Source organism: Geotrypetes seraphini, chromosome 12 (assembly GCF_902459505.1).
Source record: "Geotrypetes seraphini chromosome 12, aGeoSer1.1, whole genome shotgun sequence".
Taxonomy (NCBI): Eukaryota; Metazoa; Chordata; class Amphibia; order Gymnophiona; family Dermophiidae; genus Geotrypetes; species Geotrypetes seraphini.
Window position 1 is genome coordinate 119,356,087 of NC_047095.1, and position 12,465 is coordinate 119,368,551.

General features: G+C 43.4%; 2 protein-coding genes across 2 annotated transcripts in view; both read left to right on the forward strand.

The window, feature by feature from the left end:
* The first annotated feature begins 209 nt into the window (after positions 1-209).
* On the forward strand, positions 210-12,101 carry LOC117346350 (polypeptide N-acetylgalactosaminyltransferase 6-like). Its single transcript, XM_033915758.1, has 11 exons — positions 210-328; positions 1,495-1,997; positions 3,860-4,032; positions 5,039-5,188; positions 5,425-5,659; positions 5,738-5,855; positions 5,970-6,170; positions 6,418-6,549; positions 6,818-6,922; positions 9,835-10,002; positions 11,732-12,101. The coding sequence occupies exons 2-11, from the start codon at positions 1,540-1,542 to the stop codon at positions 11,858-11,860; spliced, it is 1,869 nt and encodes a 622-aa protein (XP_033771649.1). The 5' UTR covers positions 210-328; positions 1,495-1,539; the 3' UTR covers positions 11,861-12,101.
* The window catches only part of LOC117346347 (polypeptide N-acetylgalactosaminyltransferase 6-like), a 52,885-nt gene continuing 40,709 nt past the window's right edge, over positions 290-12,465 (forward strand). Inside the window, exon 1 of the mRNA XM_033915751.1 lies at positions 290-328. The gene's annotated coding sequence lies outside the window, so the exon portion shown is untranslated. The remainder of the gene's footprint in view (positions 329-12,465) is intronic.

Consider the following 12,465-nt stretch of genomic DNA (forward strand, 5'->3'; position numbering starts at 1 on the left):
GGCGGGGAACTTTCAGGACCTTGCTAGGTTCTCCAATCTGCAGCCTCCTTCTCCCCCCCCCCTCACCCAGCCTGCTAGCCATCGCTGCTGCCTAACCCAATGCCTGCATATGTGAACCAAAAAAATTAAATTAACCCCCCCCAAAAAAACTCTTAAGAATGTTATAGGAAGGAAGAGCAATATCACAATGTTTATCTTAGCAATTTTTTTAATGATTGAAATTAATTAGCTCAGACACCCCATGGCCTTGGGGACAGCTGTATTTAAAGAGCTCCTCTAGGGTTGGGACTTTATGGAGGTTTGGGGTGTGGTTCTGTTCCAGTAACAGGTGAGTGAGGTGCATTCAGAAGGGCTTGGAGCAAGCTTTCTGGGCTTATGTTTCAATTTCTTTGTCTCTTTCTTAGTTAGAAATGAGGGGGTATTGAATATAAGGAGTGGGGGGTTTTCTGCTTTTGTTACATTTTAGGAGTAGGTTATAGTTTTGAATTGGAAAATTGGTGCTGATCTCTTGTGGTGATGTATGGTGCCAATTATTTAAGACTGGACAAAAAAATACTAGCTGTAGTTAATTATTCATTCTCTCTTATTTTAAGTGTATTAACCTGGGAAGCTGCTGTTTGTCTTCTGATGAGTTTAACTGATTCTCTGTAGCATGGAAATAGTTAAATTCTACCTTCAAAAGCAATGTGTGCTATAGCATTTTTAATTGGGTTGGTATAAGTTTTAAATATATCCAGTAGTAACTTTCTCCCTCTATATGCTACTTAAGTCAGTAGTTAATGACTAGATATGACTATTAACTCTTTACAGTTGTAATTCAAAAGGTTTTTCTGTTATTGGAGGCCTTAACTTTGTACCTGAGGTAATTGGGGGTGGGGTATAGAGTGACTTGCCCCCCCCAATGTCATTAGGTGCTCCCTATTGTCAGTCAATTGTTCAAATCTTAAGGCTGTTTCTCCACTTACTTTCTGTTAAGGCCCCTAAAATGTGTAGTAGAAAAGTTATGTTCTATACAGTAATATGCCCCTCTTCTGTGGGGGTGCAAAATGAACCCATATAGAAAGTGACTCTTATGTCTCTTGTATGTCCTTTCCTCTCTTCTCCTGCTTCCCTTTCTCCTAATCCTTCCTCTCTCTATGTTGCCTTGAGCCTAAATAGATATGCATGATGCACAAAGAAAAGATTAGATTGTATGCCATGCTGTGTTCATGAATTTTCTAGTGGCAGGTAGAGAATAAGAGCTTAGGTTGTTTTGCAATTGAGAGGTAACTGCTCCTAGAGGAGATGATAGAAGGGTCAAAGGCCACCTAGATATGCCTTGAGGTCCAGGACACTCCTGCGGGTTAGGCTGACATTTTGTGCTAGTGGGGAAAACTGGGGTTGGGTTTCGCCCCTTCCCTGCCTAGATAACTCTCTCTCTTTTTAGAGCACATATGCCTGTGTAACAGAATATCTATTTAATCTTTGTTGTGTCTTCCTTCCTATTCTCTTCAGCCCCTCCTCTGTTATATCCCCTCTCCCCTCTTCAGGGTCTGGGCCATGGCTCTCCCACGCATAAAGGTGACCAAGCTGCGTGTCCTGGTGTTCCTCATCATCTTATGTCTTCTGATGATGGGTATTATGAATTGGTACCTCTCTAAGATTTCGATGCAGCAGCCATTGAGTCGGGAGTCGGCCTTTAATCCCAGGCATGCTGCGAATGTATACAGTGATAACGGCACCCTTCAGTGGCAGAGCTCACCATCGCTAGAGAATGAAGGGCCCACGGGCTGCCTCCCTGGCTACTATTCTCCTACTGATCTCCAGCCCCGCTTCAAGCGGCCTCACCAAGACCCCTGGTTCCCTGGCGCAGGGGGAAGACCATACCGAGTGTCAGATCTCTCAGCTGAAGAGAAGAAGGAGTTGAATTTGGGCTACGCAAAGTATAGCTTGAATGCCTTTGTCAGCGATCGTATCTCTCTGCTTCGGGACCTTGAACCAGATACCAGAGCCCCTGAGTAAGATGGAACAAAACTGTGTGGTGTATAGTTTTTATCATGTGCTTCTTGCTTTCCTGTTATGCCCCCCTCATCTCTACACAGAGCTTAGCTTTCCTATAGATATCATCTAAGGTTACTAGCAAGCCTTGTGTCAGTAGAAACAGCCTGAGCTGGTTCTGGCTTTGTCTCTATTGCCACTATAAATTTGTAGACTTAGTGGATGAGCTGGAAATACATAATCCAGCATGCAGTGGAGCAATGCCAGGGCTTGGCTGAGCCTGTCCCAGATGACTTTTTGTAATCCTGCTTAACCAAGTATTGGCCATAAACACATGCATTTTGACTTGCACCTTTAGTCCTCTTTGCTGAGGTTAGGGTTGGACTACAGACTCAGTTTCTAGGTCTACTGCCCAAAGAAGTTGTGGGTGGGTTGACAAACTGAGCAGCTTAGGTAATGACTAGTGAGAGAATGATGGAGTTGGTCTTAATCCATCTAGAGCTGCCTATTGTATTTTATTTTTATCTTGCTTGAAACTTGGACTTGTCAAGGAGAACCAGTTAATCTGAGACTTTAGAGATGACTTGACAAACAAACTTGTCACTTTAAAAAAAGTGGTTTTAACAACGCAAGCAGGGACAGGGATAGGTCACACCATCCACATTGGGGATATTTCAAAGGCTTAAATCACAGCAGGGAAATGGCAGGCAGGCAGGGCAGGCCCGGTCTTAAAGCATCAGCAATTATTTCTAGTTTACTTTGCTTAAGCACACCAAGAGTTGGCATGAAATCCCCCATGCAACTGGGCTAGAGTTGCTGGTCCCACAATGGGGCATCTTCAATCTACATTACTATTAAACTATTTCTATAGTGCTACCAGACATATGCAGCAATGTATAGTCGGTCAACAGTCCCTGCTTGAAAGAGCTTATAATCTAAAACAAGACACAAAAGATGTAAGGGGAACAGTTATTCTGCTGGCTGTGGCTGGATTTCCTGAAATTATGTAGATTGGTTGACCTAGAAAGTTTAACATTCTCACACAGTAATTGATTACAATTGTACTAGACTGAGTTCCAGACTTAACAGACTACACTTAAAAAAAACAATCTGATTTAAACAAAACACTCTTTCTAGCGTGGGCAGCCTCTCCAAATTGGTTTATGTACCATGACAGTAGGAACATAAGAACCGCCATCACTGGATCAGACCTTGGTCCAAGTCCAGTGACCCACACACGAGCAGGCCCTGCCAGGTGTAAACCTGGCATAAATTAAGTTACCCATACCTCTCTGCCTCTCATAACAGATGTGCATCTAGTTTGCTTTTAAATCCTAGAACGGTGGATTCCGCAGTAACTCTGTGAGAACATTCCAGGTGTCTACCACTCGTTGCGTGAAGAAGAACTTCCTGATATTTGTCCTGGACTTGTCCCCCCTTAGCTTCTGTCCATATCCTCTTGTCTGTCACATTGCTCATTGTAAATAATGAGCGTTACTTGTATGCAATGCTCCCTCTAAGGCTTATAGCCTAAGTGGTTTATATTCAGGTACTTGAGCACTTTTTCCTTATCTGTCTCAGTGGGCTCGCAATCTTACCTAAAGTACCTGTGACAATGGAGGATTAAGTGACTTACCCAGGGTCAAAAGGAGCAGAACGGGATTTGAACCCACGACCTTAGTGCTGAAGCTGTAGCTCTAACCACTGTGCCCACAGTCCCACACACAATTCTCTGGGTTTAGGTGCAGGAGACACTGCCTGGGAGCAAGGGATGGAGTAATGTCTTGCCATGCCTCTAGTGAACCCCTGAGGTAATCCTTTATTGCTCAATGATTTAACTTTCTGCTGTAACATAACCTACTCTTGTCCCTTCCTCTGAAAGGTGTGTGGCGAAGAAGTTCAAGCGCTGTCCGGCCCTGTCCCCTGTCAGTGTTATCATCATCTTCCACAATGAGGCCTTTTCAACTCTGCTGCGTACAGTCTACAGTGTCCTCGCCACTGTACCCCGCTTTCTCTTGCTTGAGATAATCCTTGTAGATGATGCCAGTACCAACGGTAAGCCACCTCCACAATGGATGTTGTATCTTGGAGAGAGGATCTAGCATGAGATGTGAGGGAACCGTAGTAAACCCTCCTGCCCCTCTTTGGTTTGACTTTGATGGTGGTCTGCTTTCTGAGACCATAGGTATTGTCTGGCTTACGTGGGTGAAATGAGGTGCATTCCTCACTTGCCATTGAATGAATAGGTCTCTGGTGTTGGGATGCTGAAGACATGGAGAGGATGATTGATCAGACCTGGAAGAACCTACTGCACACAGGGGCAGTAGAAGATCCTGTTGCCTGGGTGGACCAAGATCCCGGGCTGTCCTTGTTGCAGGTGCCCCTAAGCTTGCTTAAAGCTGAAGGGAGATGCAGCCTGCTGGTGGGCTTCAGGTTCTCCATCCCCAAATATTACCATTACTGACCCTGTTTAGGCCCTGGGTTCCACCCCATTCTGCTATGTATGTTCAGGTTGCATTTGGAAGACGAACTAGACCATTCTTAAATCATAGAGAAAGTGGAGGAGGGTGTGAATAGACTTGGTGAATCTGCAATTTAAACAGATCAGAGTGGAGTGTGTAAGCCTGCAACTAGAAGCCCAAACATGCCTAGCCAGGGGTGCTTAACCTCGATCTTCAGAGGACCACAACCCAGTCAGGTTTTCAGATTCCCCTATGAATATGCTTATAATGGAGGCAATGCATGCAAATAGATCTCATGCATATGCATTGGAAAATCCTGAAAAGCTGACTGGGCAAGGGCCAAAGTTGACAGAGGTTGTCAACCCAGCCCTCGTGACACCGTCAGGGTTCCAGGATACTCACAACTAATATATATGAGATAAATTTGCATACAGTCTCCTATGTATGCAAATTCATTGCACATATCCTAAAAACATGCCTGGGTTGAGAACCCTTGGCTTAGACTGACCTGATAGTATGCTCCAATGGAAGTTACTATGTACTAGTTCTGACGAAGGTTTTGGTGGGGGTTGGGCGGCTCCTGTTTGTCCCCTCTACAGAGGACTTGCAGAAAACACTGGATGAGTATTTGAGACAGCTGCCATTGGTGAAGCTCTTACGGCAGCCAGCGAGGAAGGGGCTGGTAGGTGCCAGGTTGCTGGGAGTGGAGCAGTCCAAAGCAGATGTACTGGTATTCCTGGATGCCCATTGTGAGTAGAGGGCCCACTGGAGGTGAAACTGGTTTGAGGGGGTACAGGAATAGCTGGAACCAGGAGGTGAACATATGGTGATGGAAACGGGACACTGCACTTGGAGGTGAATTAGTGGTGGCGGATTAGGCATTCAGCAGCATGTGTGATAGTCTCACAAGAGGTGTCCTAGTATTTGGTAATCTTCCCGCTCCCATTTTAGACTTCAAGGTACCTATGTCTCCTTTCGCCTGTAGGCGAGTGCTGGTCAGGGTGGTTGGAACCACTTCTGGAGCGGATCGCTTTGGACAACACCCTTGTTGTGAGCCCTGACGTTGTCTCCATCAACCTGCACACCTTCCAGTTTGAGCGGCCTGTCCCCAAGCCCGCAACGCACTTCCGTGGAAACTTTGACTGGGCGCTGGCGTTCATGTTTGAGCCCCTGCCCCAAGCCCTAGAGGACGTACGGATGGATGAGACTCAGCCCTTCCTGTAAGCAACACATTACTCACCCACTCTCTGCTTAATTCTCATAGGCAGGGACTTGAACAGCTTTCTCTTTGTGTTCAGGACACCAGCCATAGCTGGGGGACTCTTTGCTATCTCCAAATCCTTCTTCCAGCACATTGGGACCTACGATCCAGACCTGCAAATCTGGGGAGGTGAGAATTTGGAAATTTCTCTTAAGGTAAGAAGCATGAAGCGGGAGCAGGCTGCATGCCTGCTATGGTGTTCTTGGCAGGAGATGGAAGCGATTTAAGCAGGAGGGTCAAGTCTTTCAAAAGATGTTCTCCCTCCTCAGGTATGGATGTGTGGAGGAAAGCTGGAGATTGTGCCCTGCTCTGTGGTGGGTCACGTCTACCGCACGGAGAACCCTCACTTATTAGATGAGGGAAGCTCAGTGGTGTCCTGGAATCTGGTACGAGTCGCGGAGGTTTGGATGGATGAATACAAGATGCTGTTCTATCACAGGAATATGGAGGCTGCTCGTATATTCAATGAGGTAAAACTTGGTCTTTTATTTAAAACCTCCTTCCTTCCTCTCCCTCATTGTGTAGAATATCATAGCTGGATTAGGTTCATGTATCAGGTATAGTAGACAACTCTTAGTTGAGTGGGGGGAATAAAACCAAATTCCTGATCTCTGCGCTAGTTGGTGAAGCCAAGCCCACAGTGGCCCACCCCATTTTGCTGTCTCGAACAGAGGCCTGACTGCTGTCTTGTTTTGTTCCTCTCCTACCACTACCCAGAAGTCATATGGGAACCTGAGCCAGAGACATCGGTTGCGAGAGCAGTTGGGCTGTAAATCTTTTGGCTGGTACATGAACACCGTCCGCTCAGACTTCTTCATTCCAGAACTCAACCCACGCTTTTATGGTGCTGTGAGTACTCTAGGCCTCTGTATAAGGAGATGTTTAGTGGCACCTTCAGAATGGTTAACATCGATGTAATTGCAGTTGAATTCCAAGGCAGTTCGAGATCCTCCAACTGGGGACTTCAACTGTTTGTGATTTTCATCTGTGGGTGGGGGATTTCTGGACCACAGCAGACCTGCTGTATTTTGAATTACCAGGCTGACACTTGCCCCAGTGGCCCAGCTCTAAACTCTTGGGCAAAGGGCTCTTTTTTTATTTTTTTATTTTTTTCCAGCTTGTGAATTTAGGTCTGGAGAGGTGCCTGGAAATTGGTGATTTGGAAGATGGAAAGGCTGAAGTAGGCACAAATGAATGCCAAGATGATGACCCAGGTAAACAGGTAAGAAGGGGGCTTCTTTGTGTAGGGGGGGGAAGGGTATTTAATTGGAATAAGGGCCAGATCTGATCTGCCTAGGGTAGGGTTGGGTTTGAGGTTTCCACAATGGGGACACAAATGATACCATTATATGCTAATAGATGTAAATATTATGCCACTTTCCCACTGTGGAAACCTTAAACCCAACTGGGTTTTGGCCATCAGCCTGGTTTTAGCAGCAGTGGTTTGGTAGGGTAGCAATTACTCCTGATGGAATTCTGTACACAATTTGCAATTTCTGCACATTTATAACAACACTAAAGTTGTTGGTTTTTTTTTTTTTTTGCTAATTATCCTGAGTTTCAGTATAATTCAGTAGCTTTGTTAAACTCCCCCCCCCCCCCCCACACACACACACTTAAGGCCCCTTTTACTAAATGTTACAACTGCTCCAGCACAAATAGGATTTCTGAGTGTTGAGTATTTGGCACTCCAGGCTGTGTTAGAAACAGCTACTATGCCTTAGTAAAAGGTAGGGGAGCTTGTGTTCTAGCTGAAGAAATTGATCAGTGTAAAACATCTCTGCATCTCTAGTTGGAGATGGCATTTATACAACTGAAGGCTAGGCAATGTTGTGAGCCCAAAAAATCAGATACCTTTGTGTGTGTGTTGCTGTCCATAACAGGTCAAAAAATCTCAATCTTGGAACTTCTAACCAGAGATTGGAAGAAATGCACTTTTGGATGACTTTGAAACCTCTTTCAGGTTCAACTGGTCAAAGCTAGTAGGAGGCCGGCCAATAACCATTCAAATAGCTTGAACATTGTGAGGGTTATTTTTCTTTTCTTAATTTTCTATCATTGCATTCATAATGAATCAAAAGGATAACCAATACAATATAAAGTAAACATCAATTTCCTTTCAAGTCCACATCGGTGGGGTGCCTCATTACTATTAAAAAAAAAAAAAAATACACTATAGGTAAAGAAATTAATTGAATCAAGTGGACCCCAATTTAAACTATTTTAGGGCTAATTATTGTTCCTCTAATTGTTAAGAAAAATTTTTAAGGAGATACTGGGTATGCTCAATGCAGAGACTTATTATAGTAATTACTATAGTCCCCAGAAAAACTTGAATCCAACCAGGATCTTGACCAATTGGTATCAACAGTAATAAATTTGAATATTTCTAGAGGATAGTCAAGGTATGATCCAGACTCGGTCCACCCTGGTAATAACCTATGAGTGAGATGGATAAGATATTACTAATGAAAATATAATTTAAAAATAGGTTGACAAAATTCTGTGGAGACTTGGTAAGAATTTTTCCATTAGAGGAATTTTTGAAATGAAAACTTAGGGGCGATAGCTCTGGAGGCTTCTTTCTATCTAAAATTTCCTTGTAAATGTTTGGTTCAACTGCAAAATTCAGAATTTGTTTTTTTGGGATCCTATACAGTTTCAATTTCTTCAGGCTACTAGAGAAAAATGAAACAAGTACTGTTTCATCTACAACAGGAACAATAATTAGCTTGAACATTTTTGTTATCAAGGAACTGGTCCCATGGAAGCCATTTATGGCCCCACAAGATTTAAAAATGTGCTATTCAGTCTACAAGTAGGTTTCTCTTAAGCCAATGATTTGATATTTGACCACTTTTGTAGAAGTTATGCTGATCATAGCAGGGATCTGGGTTTTAGTTTTGCATTGGTAGGAAATTCAGTACAATCCATCCAATTAAACAATATCCCCTGTCCTTACCCTCCACCCCCATCTTCCTCATACCTCTCACCTTATCCTCCCAAGCCAGCATTTTCTTGCTCTTCCCCCCCCCCCATATCCATCTTGTGTACCTTGGATGCTGCTATCCGCCTACGGAGCTGGTGGGAAGGCTGCCTTTCTCCACTGCAGTCCGCCCAGAGGAAGTGACCTCTAGGGTAGGACCATAAAGGGAAGCCTGACAAGCCCACCCTGGATGTCCAAAGATGTCACCAGCAATTATTTGTGTTAGAGTAGTGGTAATCTGATTGGGCAGCATGTGATTAAATCTTCCCTTATTTCCTGATGCTGCCCCGCTTGTCCTGTCCTGTCTCTCCAAAACTTACTCTAATTTGGTCGACAGCCCTCAAATGCTGCTATGGCTCCTCCTACACTGAAAACAAATCAGGGAGGATGAGCTTTAGCACTTGAGCATGCCTTTGCTGAGTAACATTCTGATGTGGCACAGAAGGGATAGGGGAGAGATGCCGAACATAAGGCCAGGGTAGGAAATGAGGGAAGATATTGGTCTATAGCAGTGGTCTCAAACTCGTGGCGCAGGGGCCACATGCGGCCTGCCAGGTACTATTATGAGGCCGTGGTATGTTTATCATAATCACAAAAAGTATAAAGTTCTTGATCATGTCTCTTTAGCTATAAATTACAATATTATTATTAAGGCTTAGCCAAAAGGGAAGATTTACAAACTAAATGGGTTTGTTTGTTTTTTACCTCATGCAAAATTGTCATTTCTTTAAGACATTATTTATTTTTATTTTTTTTCAGAGGCCCTCCTAATACCTACAAATCCAAAATGTGGCTCTGAAAAGGGTTTGAGTTTGAGACCACCCGACTATAGGAATGGCATGCATAAGGCCTTCAGCTGTGTGCCATGCCCCCAAGGCACATCAATGTTTACCTAGGGCAGTGGTTCCCAACCCTATCCTGGAGGACCACCAGCCATTTAGATTTTTGGGATAACACTAATGAATATGCATGGAGCAGATTTGCATGCCTGTCACCTCCATTATATGCAAAGCTCATGCATATTCATGCATTCCAGGACAGGATCAGGAACCACTAACCTAGCATGTTGGAAGCTCTTGTGCGCAAGTCATTTTTCCCACAACCGTGCATGCTGGCTGAACATAACCTTGGGTTTTTTCCTTTTATAGTATTTTGAGTACAGTTCCCTGAACGAGATAAGGCACAACACCAGGAAAGAGCTGTGTCTCAGTGTGGCACATCCTAGTGTGGAACGTCCTGTCTTTACATTCCAGGCCTGTGTTGTCCAGGACAGGGGAAGAAATGCAACTCCACATCAAGCATTTTCCTATGATAAGGTACATATGATATTGCCTCGCATTGTAAATTACAAGACGGGGGACATTCACTTATTGGTAGTCTTCTATATTAAGCATTCTTGATTACCCTAACATTTAGGTGCTTACAAGAAAATTATTTTCAGAATACTCCACTGGCTTCCGATTATCTCAGTACACTTCAAATGTGCCTGCCTCACTTTCAAGATCCTACACGGTATTCTCCCTCCCTTCATTCCTCTTTCTTGGAACTCTTCTAACCCCCAGTTCTGCCAGATCCACCCATAAACTGAAACTTTCCTTTCCCTCTCTAAAAGGCGTTTCACTTGTAGGAAAACTAAGTTCTTCCCTCCCTTTCAGAATTACTCAGCTCTGGAACAACCTTACCTCCCCTCTTAGGAATCTGAGCTCCCTCCAACTCTTCCGTAAACATCTGAAAACCTGGTTATTCTCAAAAATGTAACTCCTCCTCCCTCTCTGGTTATTCTAGTCTTCTAAATTTTCTCTTCATTTTGCCTCTTCCCTCCACTGGAGTTCCTTTCTACCCTAACTCTTGTTAACCGTGTCGAGCTTTACGAATGTAGAGATGATGCGGTATACAAACCTAAGGTTTAGATTTAGATTTACTACTGTTCGCCTCATTTTTGGTTTAAAAAAATGGGAGCATATTACTCATTTGAAATTCCATTGGTTACTGATAGTCTAGAATTTTGTTTAAAATTTTCTTGTATTTGTTATAAATCAGTTTCTGGATTTTTACCAGGTTACCTTGCACCTCATTTTTCCTTGAGTCACACTAACAAGATCACACGGAGAGTACACTTTTTTAGTTATCCTTCTATAAAATCCTGTCGCTATAAGTTCCTCAAGAGAACCCTCATTTCAATCCGCTAAACTGAATTCATGGCTTGGAAAAATAATTTGAGGTCTCTTCTATTTTGATTTTAGAAAATTAAGACAACTTTTTGATGGCATCTTAACCTGCTATTTTTTTTTTAACAGGTTTATTTTTATTTATTATATGCATCAACTTTGCTGGTTAGGTTAGTTTAACTGCATTCTTTTTAAACTGTTAATTAGTTTAGATTCAGCTGATATTTTATTTGTATTAGTGTTCCCCCAGTTGATCAATCAGTAGTAAATACTGCAAATGACCAGGACCCCGAACCGCCGACAAGGAGAGGGCAGCAGGAGTGCAGGTAATTTGCAGTACGCTCCAACCGCCTCTTCCTGCATAGTCAGGCCTTATGAGCTGCTTTGACATGCAGCTCCCGATTGGATAAGGCCAGACTTCGTGCAGGAAGAGGCGGTCAGAGCATACTGTGAGTGATTTCCTTCACTCGTGGCGCTCCGGCTGTTCCCACTTCCTTCTTCAGGCTCCCCCATGAAGAGCCATATTCACAGGGGTTCCTGGAACAGAACCCCCACATCTCAGGGGAGCACTGTAGGCATTTCTTTTGCCTGTTAAGCTGGTATTATCAGCTTTCTCTAATGTATTATCTGCATTATATTGTAAATGCATTCCACTCAAAGTTTCTCTTATTCCAATTTGTTCATCTTTATTATGTACTTACTGTACCCAGTTTGTTGTGAACCACCTAGAACTTTTTTGGTATGGCGGTGTATAAGAATAAATTATTTGGCCTTGCTCAAGGTCGGTCACCAGCTCAGCTGGGGCTTAGAACTCAATGGTCCCGCCTATGGCTGTGATGTCTTAATTTGCTGATTTGTCTCTTTTTTTTTTTTTCAGGACGGTCTGATTCGGAGTCAGAAATTCAACCTGTGTATTCAGGCTGGGCGCTACGCCCTGTTTCTGGCTTCCTGTTTATCAGAAGAATACACACAGGTCTGGGTCTTCATCCCTGTGCTGCCTAAGTGAAGAGGCCAATGTCCTGGAAAACCTGCTGCATGTTTCTCTAAAGTCTCTAGAACAGACTAGTATAGTGTAAACAATTTTTACCTGCCAAATCATTGGCTGGGGCTGTCGAAGGGGATGGGGATATAGTTGACTAATTTTAAATTTGTTTTTATTTCCTACCATGATGGCCTATTTTATATCCTGTATCTAGGTTATGACTTGTCTCTGCATGTTGGTCTAATAAAGCATATTGAAAAGCATATTAGATCTGATCTACTTTCAGTTTTTTGTTTCTCTTGAAGCTTTTTTTTTTTTTGGGGGGGGGGAGGTTCCTAGATCTGTATGCAAAGACTTTTTGGAGAAGTGAGTTCCTCTCGCATGTGTAGAGCATGTGAACCATGACAAAAGGTGTGACTAGATTAGAAAAAAGTAACCTAACTACTAATGCCCAACCAAACATATCAGTAATCCTTTTTTAGGCTTTCCACAAGGATAGTAAAGCATAGATGTCTTTCTCAGGAAGAGCTATAGCCTTACTTCAACTGAAGGCCCCAAAGGCTAGTCACTTGCTGTAGATCAGTGTTTCCCATGTTGATCCTGGAGTTGCCCCCTTTCCAGTCGGGTTC